We start from the raw sequence: 24,608 nt of genomic DNA on the forward strand, positions 1-24,608 counted from the left end.
CACTTATAAAAAGATTTCTAAATATTATCATTGTTTCAAAATAAACATAAACAAATTATCATGGTATAAAATTTTGTAATAATCCCATGAAAATTATTGAATTATTGAGAATGCTTATATATAATTATTTTTTGATCTAGTTTATTGTTGAACACTGCATATCGTTGCATTTTGGCAACTATTCGTTGTTATCTTCTTTATGTTTCTGAGCTTATCATAATCCTTAACATTTTCATATTATAGATATATTTTATACTATGCTATACTTATTAAATTAGGAATACTATAACATAATCCACTGTACATTATTAGGGTGAAATGTAATACATTTTTTTGTTAAAATTAATAATGCTTTAACTGATGAATACTGTAAATATTTCATTGAGTGCTCAAAGGGCTGAGCAATACTTGGAGGTTTTTACTTTAAAAAGTAATATACGAGTAAGTACACCTTATTAAATTTGTAAATTATAGAATGTTTTGGAAATAGTGTGATGATTACCATCCCTAAGAAGTGTGAGGTTCTTCTGCTGGCTGATTCTCTTACGCTCAGTTTTTTGCTCATATGTCAAGTCGAGAGGTAACCATAAAAAAACGTTTTTCTGACCTAAAAAAATCGTGCAATATTATTCTCAATGCTACGGATCGAATCCCCAGGGAAGCTTTAGTCACTACATAAGCGTATTATCTGTCCTCTGAGATCATAGCGTGCACATGATTTTCTTGAGCGACCTTCATGAGCGTTCGTCGTCTTGAAGCGAATTACAGCCCTTTCGAAATTTCGGATACCACCTAAAACAGTAGCGCGGGGTGGTGCTTCAAAACCAAATACAATTTTGAGACCCTCTACGCATTACTCTTGAGACAAGATAATATAAAAACATAGCTCGAAAATACTCTAAAAACACTATGACGAAATTTATATTTTCTGTCAGATGACACAAGTACACTGATTGACACAACTCGCTCTCAGGTACTGATAGGCCCTTGGACAATCAGATAAGAATGACAAGATTATTGCAGTAAGCACTCACTGCCTGCCGGCATATGAGAACTTTCAGAGTGGCCCTCGTATTTGATGCAAATTATGGATTGCATTTAAAAGATTTAACGAATTCTTAATTTTTTCTTGCTATTAACTGCCATTGTTATGTGAATTATTATAGTTATAAATGATAATTAAATGTACTCTCTAGTACTGCCCTGATATGGAGTATAGTTAAAACACTGTTTTGTATTTTGTATATAGACACTGTATCGACTCGTATTACAATCTTATAATAATAATAATATTTTTATTGCGGTAACAATTATAAAATTGCATACAAACGTCATAAATAAATATTTAAATAGTAAAAAGGTAGGCCTAAACTTCATTCACTCACGCACACAGTCACATGGTTCTCTCATTCACTCTCATCTTCATTCTCACCAGACAATCCTGCCACTGCCACACCAGAACCAGAGGATTGATGGTGTTAGTTTTGAATTTCGTCCCAGCGGCTCTCCATAAACTCGTCAACCGAGTAAAAACACCCCCGACAGCAAAAGATGTCTTAGTCGAGTTTTAAATTTTTTTTGGTCATTCAATTGTTTGATCTCTTCAGGGAGCTTATTGATTAGCTTGACACCAACCTCAGACGGCAAACGTTCGAATGCTGCAGTTCTGGGTTGTTGAACGCGGAAGTTGTCCCTGCCTCTAGTCCCGTACTGGTGAACGTCCCCGCCTTGAAACCAAGTTACACTTAGAACGGCAGTACAGGACAACCTCCAGGATATAGAGACAGGGCAAAGTCAGCAATCCAAGCTCCCCGAAGGTGTTTTTGCATGAATCTCTGAAGTTCAATTTTGAAATGATTCGGACAGCTTTCTTTTGACTTCTAAATACACGTTTCGAATTTGTATTTAGAAACAGCTGCCCCACAGTCTCAAACCGTATGTCAGATGTGGATATACCAAGCCAAAGTAGGCCGTTCTTAGTAATATCCAAAGAGCAGAATTTTGCAAGGTTCCGTAAGGCATAAATGCCTGAGGAAACCTTTGAACAAATGCCGTCAATGTGATCGTCCCAAGTCAGCCCCTCGATCTAGGTGCATTCCGAGGAACTTGGTGGAATCAGTTTCTTCTATTAGAACATCATCCGCCATCACGGCAGCGAAGTTTGTCAGGTTCTTGCTGCCGGAGAAAAAAAATTGACGACGCTTGATTTTGAACTGTTGGCCCTCAGATTTAGTGTTGAAAAATACTGAATACATGAATTCAGTTCTAAAAATGAGTTGATTTCTAATTCATCTTTTGTTTTTGCTCTGATGCAGAGAGTTGTATCGTCGTCAGCATACTGAAACCATCCTCCCCGTAAGGATCGATGAGTTCAATCTGTTGACGTACACAAGGAAAAGGACAGGTCCAAGGATAGATCCCTGTGGGACACCATAAGTCATTTTAAACCTTTCCTGACAGGGTATTCGCAATCTGCACACACTGGCTTCTATCCCTGAGGTAAGACGAGATCCATTTGTGCGGCAGACCTCGAACACCACATGTCGTCAACTGGTACAACAGTGTTTCGTGATGTACACAGTCGAATGCTTTAGAGAGGTCTAGAAATATGCTTAACACATGTTCTCTTCTCTCCAGGCCATCGACAACTGTATCGATTAGGTCTGTGACCGCATCGATTGTTGATTTGTTTTTTCTGAAACCAAATTGTTCGGAACAGAGGATTTCAAAAACGATCAAGAAAATTTTCAAATCTGACAAGAAAAATCTTTTCAAAAACTTTGCTCATAACTGGGAGGATTGAAATTGGACGATAGTTGCTTGCAAGGCAAGGATCGTCTTTTTTGAAAATGGGTGTGACTTTTCGCAGATTTCAAAAGGGAGGGGAAAATGCCTTGGGCGAAAGACAAGTTGATCAAATTTGTGAGTGGAGCCAAAATATGCTTAGAGCAACGTTTGAGCAGCCACTCAGACATGCCGTTGATGTCACATGATTTTTTTTGGTTTCAATCCCTGTATCACGCGGGCCACCTCTTCCTCACTCACTGGAGACAGTGCCATGGATGAGACCGGTCCCATCGATGACACTTCGCTGCAACTGAGGCCTTTGAATGATGGGTCAAGTGATGCAACAGATGAAAAAAATGAGTTGAATTCACTTGCCACTTTAGAGGGATCTGAAATAATTTCGTCCTGGATTTTAAGCTTTGGAATTTGGAAGGTTTTTGGGCAATTTGGCTTTGTTGTTACATTTTTAATAATGCCCCAAGCAGTTTTTGGAAAAGTTTTCGCAATTTTTCAATTTTGTTTCAATTTCACGTGCTTTTGCAGATTTTATTGTTTTCCGATATTTGCTCTTGAAATTTCTAAAAAAAGTTTTAAAATTGTTCATTTTCGGTGCTAATGTAAATCGAATGATAAAATTTGAGCCGTTCACGTAATTCTAAAATTTCCTTCGTCACCCAAGAATTTTGTTTTGCTTGTTTGCGCTCTTTAAAAGTTTTGAAAGGACAAGTTACATTTAAGTAATAAACAAAAATATTATGAAACGCGGTGTAAGCTTCATCTACGCTTTCAAGATTGTCTAAAAACGACCAGGACTCATTTTTTAAAAACGTATTCAAAAGGGCAATGTTTTCCGAGCTAGTGTCTCTTTTGATTTTGGATGACGGGTGTTCCATTTCTGGCTGAAAGTTACTGATAGTGGTCTCCTGAGCGAAGTGGTCAGAGATGGCCGCATTGAAAACAGTGACTGAGGCGTTTGGAATGTTTGTGATCTAGTTATATTGATAGCTAGTGTTATTTTTTATATTAAAATACTTATTGCGAAACACGTAGTTATTGGTGTAATTTGTTTTACTATGGAATATCAAACTTAATTTTCATATTTGCGCGTTTGTAAAAGTTGGTTTGGTTATTGTTAAAATAATTAATGTAATATACAATACAATTATCAATTTTAAGTCCATTTACAACTATTTTAAAGAATATTGAAATATTTTAATTCGGTAACTATTAATTACCGATAAGTTATATAATATGCCAAATATCTACAGTAAAAATGCATATTTTTCTTTGGCGTCTTTTTTGTGCGACTGTCTACAAAATTGCCCAAAATTACATGCTAATGCGGAGCGGTCAACACGCCTTTTTAATTTTATTTGTGTAAAGAAGTTATCCTAAAAGGTAGTGACTTTGTTTTAAACAATGAAACTCAAAAAAATCTATTGCGCCACATTATAATCAATAGCTAAAGTTATGTCTTGGTTACTATAAATCTTACTCAATATTTTGCAATGTCGGGAAAAAAAGTTCATAAAAAAATCTGGGTTAGAAGCTCAATAAATACGAAAGAATTTCTCTATAATTTACTTTTTTACTTGTAGAAACCGCTTTAACTTTTTCATATTAATACAAGATAGTTATTATGAATAATATTAATACAGTGTAGTACACCATACCACGTGTCGCATAAAAGGCTTCATTGAGGTTGCATTCAAAATTTGAAAGCTATAACTCACAAGAGGGGTCTAACGCCCTATCTCTGCGGTAGTATTTTCATAGTTCTGTTACACGTTTCTCAGAAGCTAAAAGACATAGGTTAATGGTTTTTTTCTTCTTAAAGTAGATGGCCTTGTCTATCGAATGAGTGGGATTCATTTATTATAAGAATCTATTTTGCAAGTCATGTAAAAATATTTATTATTATAATATGTTATAAAATTAAAAGCATAATTTAATTTTATATTTAAACGATAAAGAACATTTTTCTATTAATTTTATTAAGAATTAAATCAACTATAAAATAAAATAAAAATTATATAGATATCTCTTTTGGTTCTTCAAGAACTACCTAAGTAGATGAAAATTAGGCTTCCAGGTTTTAAGGAACGGGTTTTAATTTAAAATACTAAAAATATGTATGAGAAATGTTACCTTAGTACATTCCTGCTTCATAAGCTTATGTATGGATCTTCTAACTCACCATAATGATCTAGTTTCTTCTTTGCTATTGAAAGTTGTTTTCTACATTTCTTCTCATTCTTGAACTGGTTTTTCTCGGCTTTTTGGACTCAGATTTCATTAAATTTCTTAATAGCAGTAATACATTGTTGATTAGGTGTCATGCCTAATAAATTGTTCTAATATTTCCAATCTTGCCATATTATACTTGTTGTAAGTAGCCACTGTGTCATAAACTTCTATTTCAAGTTTCCCTCATAACAAAGGAAGATTTTAGCAACCGACACCATATTATTTTGTTGAGAGTTCTGTGATCCTTTGTGAAGACACCTAATAAATTGTTGTGGATTTGATAATTAGTGAAATGTTGGTTTTATCTTATCCGTATCAACCACGGTGTGTGTGTGTGTGTTTGGCGTTATCATAAGGATCTTTAATAACGAATGACTTTTGCAACTTGCGCCAACTCTCCGGAGCCTTTTGGACAGGAGCGTTGATGACAAAGGTTTTCATTTCTTGCACAGAGGTGAAAATGTGACCAGTACTGCCTTCTTCGTATTTTCTAATAGCACAAAAAAGATTTCTCCCTATTGTTTTTTGTCGTCAAACTTTAGTGAGTTGGGTTTACCAACAGACAAAATAAAATACGGACAGACATAGGAAAATATATATAATATGTAACATGACTAATGTAAGAAGGTAACTTGACATACTTTTATAAAATGTTTAATAACTCTGTAAATAGTTAACGAAAATTCTATATTTTTGGTATCTAATAAAAGTTAAAAATATGAAAAACAAATTAAGATCAAAATAAAAAAAATTGTAATCGGATTTTTTTAGCGACCCGTTTTTTTGTACACCGGACAGATAAAAACGTAGACAATTATACAGAAAAATAAATTATTACATCTCCCAGGCACACAAAAAAGAAATTGCATCACCCAAAGTGATAGGTTCATTAACGTTGATATCAATTCCATGGTAGGACATGCACCATTATAGCAATTATTATTATCCGTGTAGAAATGGAAATTAATGCACAATTTAAAGTCTCCATCTTGCCATAAAATACCTCATCTCTTTGTTTATCAAGTTAAGTTTTATAGCAGTTTTTTACAAATAAAAGTTTCAGTGAGGTAAGGAGGATATTACAACGCAAGAGTGCGCTGAAATCTAATCATTTCATCGACATGTAACATTGATATTCTTCTATATTGTTTTTCTTTTTACTCTATAAGTAAAAGTCTACACAAATGATTGCCTCATATGATTGTTCTCAGTTTGGTTACAAATTAACTTATCCTCCTATTTTCTTGTTGCCATAAGTATAAGACCAATGTAAAAATTGCCCAAATTTTATTGAGTCACATTCATTATCATCGAACCCATGTTAACTATATAGAAATGAAGTGCCATGCAATAATTTTAATGTATGATTTAATTTACGAGATATCATGCGGACAGACAGATAGACAGAAATGAAAAATTTCAGCCTCTCGAAATATTGGTTTCGTGAAGCGCTGTTTGTTGACAATCATATCACTTGGAAACGGCTGGATATTAAAAAAAAGTGTTCAATAATTCACGGTGGTTTCACATGAAAAGAGAAATTTTTTAAATTTGAAAATATATAGATTTTCGAAAAAGACTCCGAAAACGAGAAATTCCACGCGTTTTGTGAGGTAGTAGTGTACTCCAAATTTAAAGTTTAGTATAGATGGCGGCAGTTTCGAATTTACATAATTTAGTGTCTCCAAAATACTATACAATTGATAATACACATTTACTATATAATTTAATGGACACATTTGTGGATGTGTCAGATACTCGGAGTTTGCGTCGCTTGAGGCGAAAATTTTTTACAGTAGTTGGAGGAAATCAGAGGAACGAGGTTCTAACAAGACTCAATGAGCTATTTGCTCCGTGACTGAAATTGAGGAACAGGTTACGCAGCCAACCCATGACTATTGCAAATAGTATCAGAAAACAATGTACTAAACACAAAGTGTAATTTTTATAGGGCTTAAAAAATCTTCAAAGAGGAGTTTTATACTGACGGAGTTGCAATATTGATTATGTGAGTGCCAAGGATCACTAACTGAGGGTAGAGAAGAAGTCATTAATCCGGTCTGGGTTGGAATATCTTCCATTAACTCAAGAGTGCTTGTAATGCCATTTGTAAAGAATATACCTATGACGTCATTATTCAATAGATAATTGCGTGCGAAGTCACGGGTAACGGATAGTCATTAATATAAAACAAGTATCTGAAGCTCAAGATAAATAAATGTTATTAAAATTAACGTAAATGTGCTAAGAAATGGCCTTGAATCCTTCAATCACTTCGAATTTATACTGTTGCAAGATAACAGCTAACACTAACACAGTGTTGTATGGGGTACTAAGCAAACCAAAAGATTAATAATTGTTTTCCACAGCATATTTATTTCCTAATCCAGCATAAGATATGGCAAAGGATGGTGAACATTTTCAACGATTGACACAAATTTATTTAAGGAGGATCCTACTCACCTAGTGGATCTTCCTGTGGTATATACAATCTTTAGAAATATATAAAAAACAAGTTTCCTAAAGAGCTCTGTACCCTAAGAATGAATACGAGATCCCTAAGTTAAGAAAATAAAAGAATCCAATAAAGCATCCTAACAAAAGAATCCAAGGTGACTTACGAAAGAATTTCACACAAACATAGACCACGTGTAAATGTTTACGTTCCGTAAGAAATTATTAAACAATTAAATTCTTGTTTGGTATCCTAGTTCAAATAATTCTAGGATCTCACCATCCAAAATACCAAAAATATAGGCATTAAATGTGAAATGCATTTTAAGGATACATTTAAATTATGTTGTTCCTTAAGAATGTGAACTATTTAAAGTCGACGTTACTGTACTCTTATTATCAAATTCCAGACAATCTTGTTTTTAGACTGGTTGAAAGTGTAATATTAATTGTTCTGCTTTGAACGACCAGCTTAAAACTGAAAAGTGTAGGCCTACGCCATGTTTCAAATTACTGGTATCAGAGTGAAGAACTGTGCAGTCGCACAACCCACTGTGGCTCTGAGTTGACAGGAAGCCTCGAGGACACTGTAGTTATGTGTTCCAAGTGTAATAACACAGGATGGCATGTTGGCATGTCCTCTATCATTGTGAATTGTCTTCCTGTCCTCGTGGTTATTTCATGAATGCACCATTATTCGGTGAAGTAGGCTTTTTATATGTAAATCCCATAACCATTACGTCAATTTGATTTAATGATGGATTTCGCCGTCGAAAAAAAAAACATTATTTCACCTCCCAGAACGCCTTGAAAATCCAAAAACCAAAATATTTAACTTCAAAAAGCACTTAAAAATGTTCTACTATGCACAAACACTGATGCTCAAACAGAGGAAAATCTTCAACTAAAGGTTTTAACCATCACTAAACAGAAAATAGAGTGCACATACGAAACCGTTCCTCAAGGGCCTACCGCGTAGAAAGGAACAGTTTATTTGATCAAGAAGAGACTCGTATCCTACCCTTTATAAGTGGACTACAATAAATTGTGATTTGACTTTGTAATGGAAGGAGGAAGGATTAAAAGTCACTTCTGCAGAAAAATGGTTATATTTACGTTCATAAATATTTTCAAATAGATGTAGCGTAAGTCCAAGAAAAAATGTTTAATCTTTTCAAATCTTACATAATTCACTTTTGTAATGTACGGTGACTTCAATATCAGTGTTAGACTACACCAACCCGTACACCCATTAGTGACACGTTGTCCTCAGTTCATTCTGCTTCGTCCAGTTCACCAGCTTTGCGATAACTGCCACACCGAGTACTGTTATTGACGTCATTGAACACCGGTAGCGTTTAAATTTGTGTTTCAGACGCTGTATCTCCGATAGCTTAGCAAAAACACCGTTATTTCACAATGTAATCCTGAATCAAACCCAAAAAAAAAATAAAAAGATTTAACAAAGAAAGCATCGAGTATTTAACAGGTTCCTCCAAAAAGAATCGTTGTTGTTTGGGAATAAAAGTTCAATCGCGCAAAAAGCGCGTACAGCGTAAAAAGCTCTATACGGTTTTGCCTTTCATATTCTGCGTTGTATACTTGATGGAAGTGGTGTGGTGAAGACAAAAACTGCTGCCACAGAATTGTATTGCCTCATCCGTATAGAAAATTAAAAGAGCAATTTAAAAGTTTGGGGAATTCCTGGACTATTCAGAATATTCTCAGATTTTATCATAAAAAGTGATTTTTATTATGTCATTTGTATTAAAAACAAACAAGAATTTTTTTTAATTTTCTCTTTATTATATAATGTTTTTCTTTATTCCGACCACGCGATACGAATTGTTGCAAAAGTTAGTCGTTGTATATTGAAAACGCTGATCGGTGCTTACGAGCATTTAGTTATTTTGCTAGGGGGAAAATACGTAAATCCTAGTTAAGCTGGAGCTTTATTTTGTGTTTTAAGTATTTAGTATCATCTGTCAGTCGTAGTACCCCCATCTCCTCCTCGGACAACTTATACTGCCTTCCTATGCACTTCTAGCGTTATGACTTAAGAGGTAATCTTTCATTGTTCATTAAGTTTAGATGTTCCTTCCCTTTCCTCCTATTATGATTTACAACTCTTCTCTGATATCTTCATTTCCAAGTGTATCTTGTATTGTGCAGCCCTTCGCTCCTCTTTCAAATTGAATTTCTCGTGCTTGTATTCTGCTTTATTATTTTTACGTTTTTGTCAAAAATTAACTTCCATATTTAAGCCTTGGTGAGTTATAAAGTTTTAATTTAGTTTCTTCTTTTTGTTTTTATATTGTTGCTGATTGTACCACATATTTTGGTAAATATTCAATTAAATATATTCAATTTATATTTATTATCTCTGCTGTATTCTCCTGTCACTTCCTAGAAATTGAAAAGATTTTATTTGTTATAATGTTGTCTGGTTTATTATTATTTTAGTTCTTATCCTTTCTTTCACTTTAAAAGTCATTACTTTTGTTTCCTTTATATATACCTAGTCTGGAGATCGTCTTAAAACTTTCCCCTACGAGAGTAAGGTTGCCAGTTCACAATATAGAATTAAAAGTGATATTTATCGCTGCTATACGTTGTTTTCTATTTTTGGCCCATTTCATCATTGTATATATTTATAGGGTTGGCGAGACACAGTGTACATGGCGTATACTTTTGTTTGTTGTAACGATATTATTTGTTCTATTAGCGTTGTCTATGGTAACGTCCATACGCTCGTATAAGCTTATAACTGCACTTACTACATACATGTATTCTGAATGTCATTTCTGTAGGATGATGGACTGTACTTTTCCCCTCATAATATAAACATTATCAAATGTTTTTTCAATGTCTGCACAAATTATACGCATAAATAATATCATATACAAAGACATAGGATATTAACCTAATAAAATATTATTTCTATTTTACATGCAGGCAATTTTAAACGACATCGCTGAAAATCACGTTTCACAATCCTCAATGCCATAGAGTAATTATTACAAAGTGCTTATTACTCTGTGCGCATTGTGCTCTTTCCCAACACAAACACGACGATTTCCTTATAACCTCATCACAATTCCACATACTTCAAACATCACATTAAAATTTACGCAACGTTCATTAATTTGCAAGTTTTATCAGTAACTTGTTATAAAAATTTTATGTTTGCATTGGTGAACTTATTTTGTATTTGGACTTTAAAAAATGCTTGACATTTCACCTCGTTGTGGAGAATGTTTCAAATAATGTTCCTTTTAAATGTTCTGATTGATTAGCAAATGTTATTCGATTGTTCAAAAACCTTCCTCGTCAGATTCTTAGTAACTTACGTAACTATGTAATTAAAACAATAAACATATTGTATTTTTATCTAAATTACGTAGCATTTTGTAATTGTAACTGGATTATACAGAAATTAAATTATAAAAGGTTATTCAGCCCTAATGTTTTATATTTTTTAGAAAAGAATATTCTTAATGTATTTTTGTTGTTTGGAATCATAATTTTAATGCAGTAGTTAAAACATATTCTTCGCCTTCTTGAATAAAAGTGAATTGATTTCATAATAATATATCAATCATTATTATATAACGAAGTTTATTTTTTTACGAGAGAAATTATATTTTTCAGCATAATTATGTTTTATGTGCCACTAATTACTATTAGAATAATTGTTGGACAGACAAACATTTTAATGTTTTCCTGTAAGAGGTGAGAACAGGAAACAACATCATCTTTAGACAACCAAGCGCAATGTCATTTTCTTTGAGAAATAATACAATGTTTTTTGAAAAATAATTACTATTGTTATTTATAACTTGGAATGAATGTCACACAATTTGAGTGAAAAACGGTTAATATAAATGTTATAGGTTCGTTCATACATCCTTTAAGAGATCATCAGCATCTGAGAAACCTTTACAAAATCTTTATAGAGTTTTGTATGTAATGGAACATTTTGTTTCTAAAATTTTATAGCATTTGAGAGAGAGTTGTACACTTAGACATTTTTTATACTCTTAAATATGCATCTCTTATACATTATAATTTCAAACCACTCAATATATGACAACTATATCCATAAATGCAGTGTACTTTTAAGAAATCATTAATTTTTAAAGAATAATATTTAAAACAATTGAGATTTATTGATTGAAGACTCATTTCATTACGATTAGGTTGTAAAAGAGTAATAAAAAAATAGAACTTATCTCTAAAACACACATCTTTAACGGAAACAATACGAAAAGATAATTTTTTACATAATATGTTTTGCCATGGCACAGCACGATTGAAAAGGAGGTTGAAAAACTGAATAGTTTACTCTCAGTCCTAATCTTAAGCGTACATACTGCATTTAAAATTACCTAACCATTTACTAATTATTTTAGACAGATTGACATTATAACACCATGGTTAAAAAAGTCTCATAACAAGCTGTGAACTGTTGAGTATTTTCTTCTTTTTAAATTTATATACATTATTTACAATGAATACTACTGTTTGATGGACTATGTTTTCCTCTCTTGAGTCTTGTCATTGTCAGAAGCTCCTTCACCTTCCACTTCCTCGTCAAATACCTTCATGTCCTTCACAGAGTACCATACTCCGACGTCGAATAAAGTACCAATGCCGATGAATGCTAAAAAATTAAAGTTCTGATTAAAACTTCCTAGAAAATCAATAATACTATCGTATATTTATTTGAGTTATACTATCAATATTTTTTGTTCGAGCTGGCTACAAGAATCAGTTCTGGGTAACCATGCTCGTTCCTATCTTCAGCATTGCAAAGTTATGTGGAAGTCTATGCTAAAACAGAGTTTCATACTACACTTTTAAGAAAGATTGTTTTAGTCAAAAACACATAAGACAATCAGAGTTGTTGTCACCAACCTGGAACCCATATTAAGAGGACTCTAGCCTGAACTGTTTTGTTGGAGGTTGCTGAGACCTGGGTTATAATATCAAACTCGATTTATTTTCTTCCATCTCAGATGGCCTTATCACATGTAAATAATCCTAATATTTTTATTAAACTTAAAAATGTCTTAACTCATTATGTGGTTAAAAATATTAGTAAAGTACAAACAATTTTTATAAAATTTTAACTTGTTAACACAATTGGTTCCAAACAACGTTAGTACCTGGAAATTACAGGACTCACTGGTTATGAGTGGAAACGACGAACTACTCGTACTATTTGTAATATATAATTATTGGATAAAGATTAATTTAACTCTGGTTCTAATTCAGTAGTGTGCTGGTATTCTCAAATTACAAAACTGACGTAGAAATATGCGCGGGCATTAGTGGCAGTTTATTGGCATAAAATGCTTGCGGTACTTCTTTTTTAAAGTAAAATAATTTAGAGACGGGTTAATCCACTTTGGTTTAAATACCATAATTCTTAAAAAGAATAAAATACAATACAAATTAATTATATATACCTAGAACAGTAATTTAGTATAAAATACATTTATAAGTAATATGTAATAAAGAAGAAGACAGCAAACGTGTAGATAAGGATAGAAAACTTTGTTGAATGTAAGTAAAATGAATGAAAAATACTTTTATAAACTATAATTGTAAGTTTTGGTAAAATGCATACATCTTTGTGAATAGATAAGATATATGTTCTTGTAGACCTAGTTTTCTTTTGGATAAAAATCCTAACCTACTGACGAAGTATTTTACACCGGTTAATAGCTAGCTATACACTTCTATTATAAAAAGTTAGCCTGCTTATGAGCGCTAACATATGGGTGTTTACTCGTAGTTTACCAGCGGAGGTGAGGTTGGTGAGGTATTTGAGCTTGTCTGCGTCGTACAGCCAACAGTTACCTCTCCTTGTGCACGTCTTTCCCCAGATCAAGCAGGTCGAGTCTGCAAGCAGGACAAGAATCAGATTAGAAACAGAAAAGTAAGTCTACAATAACAATTAGTATAATCGTAAAAGTGCAGGTCGAGATGAACATAAAGAAAACTAAAGGGGCGATGAAGGAAATTGCTATAAAAATAAGGATACACAGGTGTAAGAAACAGATTCATAAGGAGGGAGGTAAGAGAAAAAAATATTATGATAAAGAACAACGCAAAGAAGATGAATAGCTATAGCAGAAGAAAGGTATACTATAATACCTGTATTACCATGTCAGTTACAACCTTATCCCCCCAGTTTACTTCATGCAATAGAATATGTTGTATCTATTCCAGAACTGGGTATTGTTCTCTTGATAGTTTTACATAGTTTACTTATGTTGAGTCTAGTGCTAGTAATGCAGTTCCTGTATTCTCCAAAGATTTTTTTAATAATGCTTCTTTAAATATTAACTTTTATATAATTATATTTCTAATAGAACATTTTATTTATTCTTCTAGCTTTTATGTTTTAGTTTTCTCTTAATAAGATTTTCTAGTTATTTGCATTTTTCTTAATTATGTAGCATTGATATACCAGTGAAATAAATGTATAAATAAAATATAATACAGAAGAAGACAGCAAACATGTAGATAAAGGATAAAAAACTTTGTTGATTTGTATTTAATTGAATGAAAAAGATTTAAAAAGACTGTAATCGTAAATTGTAAAATGCATACATTATTGTTAACAAATAAGTGTTGTTTTTGTATCCCGGATCATACGCCAGAATTAAAAGAAAAGAAACACATTTTTCAGACAGTTCTTTACCTTATTGGGGTGTCATCTGACTAATTTATCGCTTTACAAAGGAGATTTAAGTACGCCACGCCACGTGTCGCGTAACACACTTCACTGAGCTTGTATGCAACATTTCAAGTCGATACCTCATTGAGTTCTTATAGTTAGGTTACGCATTAAAATATCATATGATTAGACTCAATTTGTTTATAATTTTATTTATTCTGAAACTTTTTGTTGTCATAGTAGTTACCAAGACAAATTTTAAAATGTTTGCTAACGCTAAGCCAAATCCTAAGGAGTGGCATGCTTCAGCATGAAACCATTAGGTTGCCTATTTATACATGAAGGTTAACGCAAAGTGTAATGTCTATAGACCAGTTCATTGTTGAGATATAATGCGAACAGATAGACAGAAATTACGTTTTTAAATCCCCTCGAGTTATAGGTTTCGCTAATGCCCAGCCAGTAAATGGAAGGTCAATAAATAACTTCCAACTGTCTATACCGTGAAAATGGAAATTAAACCTGTCAGCTGGATTTTATAATTTCTAGTTACATGTGGGTTAAAGATTAAGAGCTTCAGTTTTATTCAGTTATGTTTATTGCAGAAGCCGACTCTATAGAGCTACAAATGCGCGAGAATTAAAGTTCCAATGCTGTCTGTTATCTTCAAATCACAATGTCTCTATTTTACTACAAAATCTTGTATGAAAGTGAAACTTAGGAGGATCGTTTATGTTCGTTATCCAATTAAGGTATACAAGGGAAGTGTAACAAACATGACACATCATAGAATTTTCTGGCGGGTGGGTGCATTGGAGCTACACCACTAATGATGATGATGATGATGCATGATATTAATGTAGTTTAACAATGTTCCAAAACAACAAAGTTGATATTTTTACGACTTTTACTCACAAGTAGGTCTAAGAATTATATAAATTCCAAATCCTAATATATATTTAATTTTTATGTATATTCTCGAGCCCATATTATATATATATATATATATATATAATATGGGCTCGAGAATATACATAAAAATTAAAACATAGGCATTTAGTAGAATAATCGTATTCCCCCAAACAACGTAAAGCATTAGAACTTATTCTTAAAATTATATAATATTTTATTGTTTACATTTGTATATACAGGGTGTGTAAAATTTATAGCAGCACCTTAATTTTTTCTAAACCATAGCCGATAAAATGTACAAACTCGCACAAAGATGTACAGATACCTTACCTACCGTATTATGCAAGAAGTATCACACGTTTGCATTGGACGTACGGTCCGTAGGAGTGCCTTGCAAATATTAAATACAAGTCAAGATCAATATGCAAATCATTTTAAAGGTATTTATTTTCAGAACATGTTGGCGCAATCCGCGCTGCATAAGCTTCATTCATTATGAACAGGTGGCTGTTCAAAGAAAATCAATATTGAACCTTTTAACAGCCGCCATTTTGTATAGTACTAGTTTTTGTTTAGTAATCGCTCTATCAGAAAATAGATCACTTAGAATATGGAAGGTATTAGAGTGCGTAAATGTATTAACACTTTTAGTATTTAATTTTGGCTTTAAAAAGAAATATTTGAGTTTTATTCCTTAGATAATTTACTATATTTTATTATATTATATATTTATATACAAACTAGAACTATTTTTATCTATTTGTGTAGAAAATTAATAAAGGAAACATGATAATTATTAAAGCTGAATGAGACGTCATCAGCTGGAATGATAGAAACAGAACATAAAGGAATACTATACGGTATATACTAGTACTTTGAATAAACATCTTGCAAACACTACAATTTTGACAATGACTCATTAAAATCTAAAATACACTGACGTACCTATGAAATGGCCAAAAAGGATGGGAGCTGGGATGAAGGCGAATAATGTCATCAGCAACACGTTCAGCGCCATCGATACAGTTTTGTCCTTTTGATCAACACACCTAGATAAACCAAAGATGTTCTGGTATAATAAAGGTTTAATTATCGTTTGCTTTGTAGAGTTAAATTATCAGTGTTCCTGTATAGAAGCTTATTCTGTCTAAAAAGAAGTTACTTCCTTCAAAATGACTTCTCTTTATGCGATGTAACAAAATTGTTTAAAACAGAAAGTGCACCACTTCTAATGCACATGGAAATATCAGTAGTTTGGTTATAGTCCAAAATAAAAAAAAAAAACTAAAAATGATTCATGGAAAATTCTCTGTATATGACAAGATTTTTAGGAATCTAAAAATAAGTATTAAGTAAGCAATAATTGAAAAATATGTTCTTTGATATCCATAAAGGGAATATGAATTATCTGATTAAAAAACATTATAAGAAAAATAATATTTAATGATTTTATAATCCAAATTGCGGAAGGGAAAAAACAAAACAAGGAAATTTGTATTGAAATAGTGAAGATGTAAGTGGTTAATTGTGTTTATAACAAATTATATTGGGACAAGTAAAATTAATATGTTATCAAAGTACAATTTAAAAAGTAAATACACGTAGCATTAAGAAAATCATTTAAAATGAATTCTGAATAAACCAAAACCAATAGTAATTTTGATAAAAAATTATATATTACTTTCTCGGTTTTATCGAACATTTTCTAATATAAAGCTGTACCAACTTCAATAAATGAATTACTTAAACTGACGAACATATTTTATTTAGCTCCTTAAACTTAAACTAAAAATTTAAAGCGATTTTCGGTCTTCTTTATAGCTGTACTAAGCCCATCCTCATCGGCTCACTTGCCTAAGCTAGGATCTTATGAAGTAGTACAATGGAAATATTCGATACAGATTTAACTTTATATTACTGATAAAAGATGAGTATGAAGATAAGATTTGAACGTATACTAGCATTAACTCAAAATTCGTCATCTTAGACTACGAAATCAATAATCGAATAACAGCAGCAATTTCCTTCAGAGCTAATCTATTTACCTAAAATAGGTAAAACATTTTCTTTTACGTACTTTTGTTCCTTAAAATATGAAAGCGAGTTATTTTCTTAAGGAAATATACTATGAGACCATTAAAATTTTTATCGGAATGCAATCTAAATATTGTTGTGGGAGTGCAAAATATATAAAAATGTAAACCTGAGAGAAACGAGGAAGTTGGACGTTCTCCCAGACGCCCCGATGAACTTTACAAAACACACGATTGCCAGGTAGATGTAAAATCGGCTGCCACAGTCAACACGACAAGCGCCCTCAGTGAGAAACCAAGAGTCTTCAGGGGCGGTTGTGTGCAGGACACTTTCCAGGGACAGGTTTGTAGCGGCCGGTTGTGTTTTGGGCACACAAGAACAATCAGTGTAAACCTACAGGGTGAAAACAAAAGTGGGTTACGTAAGAAAATAACAGAAGGTGTGCACATGGATTTACAGCATCCTCCACAAATAAAGACTTTATCCGAAAACATTTTTTAATACCTGCACCCATGATGTTTGAATGCAACCCTTAATTTTCCTGGCAATTAGAAGTCGGGACTCAGTCGGGAAATGTTGAGTGTGTATTGCTAACAGGTATAATAAATACATCTTGCCCAGTACATGAAAGTAACAATTCTAATTGTGGTTGAAATGGAAGCTCTGTATCGTATAAATTTATTTGTTATTTTTGACCCAACAAAACTTAGTACATTTTTAAAGTTTGTATGTACGGGTAATTCTTCTGAAATCTGTACAATATATTTGAGATCGGATCGACCTGAGGTCGAATATATCTGAAGTCGGATATATCTGAGGTCGGATACCTTTGAATTCGGATATATCTGAGCTCAGATATATTTGAGGAATTTCGACAATAGTACGTAATTTATTCAATACATTTTGATAACGTTAAAGCCACATCTTCTTTAGTCACCATTTCGGTATACACTGATTGATTAATTTGCACGCAAAACAAGTAGTATCCTTATTCCAAAAACTGTGCCGGCAGTCAGCAGACAGCCTACTAGTGTGAATGATGCTTAAGACACGGTAGTGTGTTCACTTACTTTACTACCGTTGGCGAGTGTGCGATAGTCGCTGCAGCCAGCGTGACAGGCCGAGACGAAGGTGCGACCTTCAGGAGAGCAGACGGGGGAGTACTTGACGAAACTACATTGACAGTCCTGATTACAGATCGTGGCCTCGGATCTGAAACATCGGCAAGTTGGAGGAAAAAGTTAACAAATAAAAGGTACATTTAATTCGTACGATGTCGTATTTTTGTGGACAACACTTTAAGTAAAACATTGTTTTCTCTGAAGGCAGAGCTTTAGTGAAACCAATTCTCGCATCTCAGTTTTATTTGGTCAACCAAAACTTACATTCCTTAAGTACATGGAATGAACTCGTATGGTATTTACTCAAATTGACAAGAAATATGATTACCAAATTTCAGATAGGCAAATAATCCACCAGCCCTAGTTGTTGAATTGATAAAGGGGTGTCTAATGTGGATATCTGCATCTTAATTATTAACAATGTTCTGTCACATTCCTTTCTATTTAGTACTGTTTGTGTGTAGCTAGCAATTCGATCTTGGAGAATAGGTCATTATTATTATTGGATATCGTATACTTTTATATCTGACCAAACATACCATTTGTACAATACAAGGAGCGTACAATTTGCTTTATGTTCGAAAATGTGTTTCGAAAATTCGTTTCATGGGTTTCAACATGAAATTACATGACTGTGATGCTGATAAATTTCGACTTTTAAAAGTAAAAAGGTTATATTTATTTCTCTACCTATACCAACAACTAAACGCGGAGCAAACAACAGTGCATCATTATAACATATTTTTAAATTTTCTAGTGATTTATTGATATTGATTTGGGGTTTTGAGAAGAGGAAAACGAATAGTTTTAGATTCAGACTTACACTCCAGTAGCAAGAGAAACAGACAGACGTTCATTTAGTGGACACCCGAGGAAGACGTAACTGATGAACCCCAAGGTTCCAAAAATTCCCACTGCCACATTCCAAGCTGCGAGTGACCGTGCTCGGGGTTTTATTTTGGATATGAGCAGACTGGAGCCGAGGATTCCGATCCCGGAGAATATTAGACCCACAGTACCTGGAAGATCAAATCTGGCAATATATATCAGCATCGTATTGATGATTTACTTAAAGGAATAAATCAAACAACTTAAAAATCATATTTAAATTAAAATTACAACTAAAGTAATTAATATAAGCTATTTAAGCTAATATAACAAATTAAGCTATGCTTCATCTGAACATACCTGTGATAAAACTGGCGAAGGCAGCTGATTGTCTGTAGATGGTCTCTATGTATTTAGGCATGAACGTCCAAAACGGCAAAAAACCCGCTATATAGAATACAGAGGCGAATATGTTGTACATCAGTATTTTGTTTCTCATCAGCTTTTTGCATGTTGTCGCCATATCTGGAATGATAAATATGTTTTTAGAAGGACAAAATATCTCTTTGTAAAGGTAGATGTAGGTATGTTACTATTTGGATAAAATCCCAAACTTAGACGTTTAATGTGTAATCGTATGATTGTATATATATATATATATATATATATATATATATATATATATATATATATACAACAGCTGATCATTGTTAGTCAGCTGAGCGAATGTTGGCAGAATCGAAATATATTTAAAAACAGATGATCATTGTTGGACAGCTGAGCGTATGTTGGCAGTTCTTGCGTTTGCAATCTTTTGGAATGTGTGTTGTGTTTCGAAGCTGTATAGAATAAATGTTGATAATTACGTTTATTGAAGTCTTTGGTTTATGAACGACTAGGTTTGACGGAGTTGCATTACTTTTTAAATGTTATATCTTCGTAAAAACCTCAGAACCTCACTCCATTAAGGTAGACTCCTCAAACAATGCCCCCCTACACTGTTATGAATTGAGGGAAGGAAAAGTGAGCGCTAGGACTGCTCTCTGTGGAGTAGGAGGCTCAGGTAGTAAATATTGTAACGGAAACAATCAAAGTTATGTGGCGCTGCCCTAGCGTCATACCTCAGGACTAACTGAAAAAACTCGTAGACCTCAGCACACCTCGTCCATATGAATGATTTATCTTCTATTTTAACTAATACAGTCAAAAGTACTAGTGCAGTAGGCCTTCACAAAAATAGGAACATTTAGAATGTTATAAGTAATCTGGGAGTACAGTAAAAGTAGAACTGCACCATTTGACCATACTTTATTAAGAAGATACACATGCTTGACCTTTTATAATAGTCTAAAAAGATGAGACGTGATTAACTTTACAACAGCGAAAAGTATTGAATATTTTACCTCTCAACGATGCCGGCATTTCATTGACCATTTCTTCTGTTAACCCCGTCTTGACCTCTGCAGCTTTCCGACGTTCGTTGGCCAGAATTTGACGAGCAGCGGCTCTTGGGAGTGTCTTGGGAAACAATCCTATCAATGCTCCGAAGGCCGCTTGGAAGACTGCTATCACCAGCCAGCCTATACAAAATTGCTTTGGGAGTACCACAGAAACCGTCAAGCTCTCAAATTCTTCATAACGGAAGATTCAGTGTTGCTATTCGTTTCAACTGATGACAAAACAATGAAAGATTTTTGAATAGTATATTGAATAAAACGTTCTTTAATAAACTTACCGATCCACCAGGCCCCGAGCCATCGCGGATCCTGCTTGGTGATGGTGGGAGTGAGCGAGGGCGAGATAAATATGGAGAGGCAGAGGGAGGCCATAGTGTAGCCGAAGGCAGGACCTAGCATCCTCATGAAGAAGGATAATCCTGAGTTAATACAAACATGTTACAGAATGACAACCAGGTAAACTCTATACAAAATATTTCTTGTTTGAAGCGTAATGATAGCAAATAGCACAAAAAAAACTATTTCTGCGCCCTAAAATTAAAAATTATTACCCTAACCAGTTTTGAGTGGATTTTCTTTAAGAGAGATCGACAGATTTTTTTATTACAAGAATGTCTGACATTCGGAAACTAAATGACATAATTGTGATTAAATTATAAACATAAAGATGTGGCAAAAAATACTTAAACAAATCTCTTATTTCCAAAGCATATGTTGGTAACCCTGGTACTTCTAACAAACATTTTAATTATTTGAAAGTAATATAATTAGTTTCAAGTTTGAAGAAATTATACTTTTAAGAAAACTCATGAAATTGACTTTACAAATTAGTAAAACAAAATTATTTATAATACAATTTTGATAACTGTTACATTAATCTACACATATATTTTGAACAGGATTTATTCAAAACTAAAAATACTCATTAGAACTATTTCTAAAAAAAACTTTTATTTCACTAAAGAATATTTGCAAATATACATTATATAAATTAGCCATAAATAAAAACATACATCGGCATATTTCAGGGGTATTTGTTATAACTTTTTATTGAACTAGACTGTTATTAGTACTATCTTCATATAATATATAATTCAACTATGTATTGAATTAAAAATACTGTGTATTTTATACAGTACATCGGATTATGATTATGATCACATATAATTTGAGAAAATGAAAATCTAATCCCTATGAGATAATATTAACTATATATTTCAAGAAAATAAGGACGGGTATATTACAAGGATAATGAAAAGTCATAACGGGCTCCTTCAATTACTTGAAACTAACTCCGTACATTGCAGTGTTGGAGAAATGCATCACTTTTATTGCAGGCGTTTCACATAAACCAACCACAAAACCCTAGAACTGAACTGACCAACCAGAGCTGGAGACTTGGACTTCTGTATGTTGTCATCCATATAGCAGACCCCCAAGGTGTAGTAGAGGGAACCCCCGATCCCACTCATCACATGTGCCAGGAACAGGATCACTTGAGGGGCGAGACTTCCGCTGTCCATACTGCAATCCTCACTGACCACCCCATCCTTCTGGCAAAGGCCCTTTCGATTCTGCGCATCTAGGAGGAAAAAGTCCAGATATTTATAGAAAATCTAAATAATAAAATAAGTTAAATCTGTTTGTGATTAAGACCGTTTTGAGCTTGTTAACAATTGTTTTTTCCAGACAGTTAAGGGTAAATTTAAATGCTAATTGGGTTAACTAAATAATCTTGAATTCTTTATTTAACAAAGTTGAACAGTATCTCATACTGGCGCTTTGTCACAGCTTCACATGCAATTTACTGCCTATAATAGGCACGTCAACCTTAACGATATACTGAACTGAACTCAAATCTATTATATTTAATATTTATTGTAAATTTGTTAACTAGCCACAATTACTAGTAACAGTGGTCAGTAATATTCCATTATTGCCATGTGTCGTAAATTTGAATTACTGTGGAATAAACTTCATTTATTCATAACAAATGTCAGCCATGATGAAATATTTATATAACTCACAAGATATTGTTATACATGATATAATTTCCAGAGCTACCTATTAGCCTGGCAGTGGTGTTCAGGTCCAGGTGACCGCCGAACTCCTCGGTGAGGAAGAGCGCGTCCTGGCCCGGGCCGTACAGGAGATGACAGAGGGCGTTCATCAGGCAGTAGGCCACAACAGTGTAGACCCCGAAGGCTATCCAGCGGGGGCGGTGCCCCTTGCCGCCGTAGTAGTTGAGTAGCAGGCCCAGGAACAGCTGACTTATCTCTCCTCCAACAATGATTATACCTGAAAATGCAGAGGAACGTGAAAAAGTCAATATAACAAGAGCTGCTAGTGTTGAAATACTGTGTGAATTATTTTAAATATATTGACTCTTTCAGAAACGTGGTTGCGTCTCATTCACCTACATAGTATATTAAGAGAAAACTATAAACAGCCTAATATGTGCTCAATATAATCTGATCAAAATATTTGTTTTTATAATAGCATTAAATTATTAGTTTTACATGACTCATCACAAACCTTTGAGTACCTAAGTTTGGGTAACCGGACGTTTCGAAAAATTATTCTAAAAATGTTAAATTGTATATTTCAATAAATATTTTAAATTAATTCAGATTAAAAAAACGTTTTTAAGCACGTGATATACTACATAAGCACAGTTGGTAAATCGATCAGTAAAAGTGCCGGCAGTCTGTAGTTAATATGGCAGGACGTCACTTTTTTTAAACAAAAAACGTTCCTATATTTTATTTTTTAAGGATATTTTTAGATAAAATAAAAATTAAGTGTTCTCTTAGTGTGGCTTGTTTCACTGAATGTAGGAATTCTTTACTACTTCTGTGAACGTTGACCGTGTAAATTAAAAAAAGTAAGATTTAGGTTGCATTTTTTATTTTCCTTGTATGTTAATAAAGTTTTGAATATATAAAGTGTTACTTACTATACAAATTCTTGCAGAATAAAAAAACTATTTATAAAATTTTCCAATAAGTAAAAAAGTTATGATGTTTTTATTACTGTACGTGAACTGTTAAAAATGGTTCAGCATTTTTGGATAGCACCTCTAAAAGTCCCCTAGGCATTTTTAACTTGCACAGTACTCCGAAAATGGTGTGTTACTGTAAGGGTTCTATAAAATGGCCCAACTGATGTTAGAAGACTATTCTTGAAGTGGATGATTTGGAAAGGTCACACACTTATCTGTCTCCCAACTGTTGGACTGAAACAGAAAAAAAATCTGCGATAAAAGTACGAAACTCCCTTACCCGTATTAGTGCTCGGAATTTTGAACCTCTTCTCCAGCGTTGTTATGGTGCCGTTGAAGTACGCATTGGTAGAGCCTGTCACAATTCCCAGGACTCCGTACATAATGACAAAGGCCTTCTTGTTGGCGAACTTCTGCAGTAGCTTCCCTTGAACACACCCAAGGCCGCAACTCGTCTCTCCAGGCGAGTTCTGTAGTTGCAAGGCGATGTCCGTCAACCTCCTCATCTTCATCCCTGCTTCCTCAGGCTCTCCCTTCTCGTCTTCAGAAGTCTGGTGTCCACTGAGAACTCTTGGAGGTTCCTCGGAATGTTCCGTCATTAGTTTCTCCTCCTCTGGAATCTTAACGGTAGTTTCTGGATTGTTAGCCATTTTTGACAATACACGTAAGAGTAATAACGTAAAGAAAGTTGGATTAAAGCATCAATATGGATTAGTTAATTCGGTTTCATTATACTCAAAAGCAATATAACTGAATCACGAGAAAATCTACCAATAGTATCATGATGTTATAGAGGAAACTGAAGTTAAGACTGGCAACATAATGGATGCGTATTTTATCTTATCTCTCGCCCCGAAATCAGCCTTACCCTAGGTTTATTACTATTGGTTTAGCAGTTTTGTTTGTTTACTCTTACAGTGATAAGAAGCTATTTTCTTGAAAATGTTTGAATATAGCAGCAACGTGATTGTTTGAAGGAAAGATATTAATAATACCTTGGAATAAGTAGTTTTAAAAAGCAAATTTGAAAATATATAAGGATTTCAAGTAAAGTCTGTAATGTTTCTATAAAATCGTTT

The 24,608-nt window shown here is 33.4% G+C and overlaps 1 protein-coding gene across 1 annotated transcript; it reads right to left on the reverse strand.

Annotated features, from left to right (window-relative positions):
• Positions 1–11,949: 11,949 nt before the first annotated feature.
• Positions 11,950–24,354, reverse strand: LOC124362356 (solute carrier organic anion transporter family member 74D-like). Its single transcript, XM_046816790.1, has 12 exons — positions 23,810–24,354; positions 22,593–22,826; positions 21,910–22,110; positions 20,807–20,947; positions 20,475–20,651; positions 19,432–19,596; positions 19,067–19,262; positions 18,193–18,334; positions 17,292–17,515; positions 16,034–16,137; positions 13,294–13,395; positions 11,950–12,151 (listed from the first exon to the last, which is right to left on the reverse strand). The coding sequence occupies exons 1-12, from the start codon at positions 24,177–24,179 to the stop codon at positions 12,021–12,023; spliced, it is 2,187 nt and encodes a 728-aa protein (XP_046672746.1). The 5' UTR covers positions 24,180–24,354; the 3' UTR covers positions 11,950–12,020.
• Positions 24,355–24,608: the final 254 nt, after the last annotated feature.

Source organism: Homalodisca vitripennis, chromosome 5 (assembly GCF_021130785.1).
Source record: "Homalodisca vitripennis isolate AUS2020 chromosome 5, UT_GWSS_2.1, whole genome shotgun sequence".
Classification (NCBI taxonomy): domain Eukaryota; kingdom Metazoa; phylum Arthropoda; class Insecta; order Hemiptera; family Cicadellidae; genus Homalodisca; species Homalodisca vitripennis.

Excerpts from the sequence above, each read along its gene's own strand:
- LOC124362356 (XM_046816790.1), bottom strand. The coding sequence starts at position 24,179 with ATGGCTAACAATCCAGAAACTACCGTTAAGATTCCAGAGGAGGAGAAA. Across the intron at positions 13,396-16,033 it reads CCTTTTTGGCCATTTCATAG|ACTCGACCTGCTTGATCTGG; the intron begins GTACGTCAGTGT and ends TCCTGCTTGCAG. Across the intron at positions 12,152-13,293 it reads CACCAACCTCACCTCCGCTG|CATTCATCGGCATTGGTACT; the intron begins GTAAACTACGAG and ends TTAATTTTTTAG.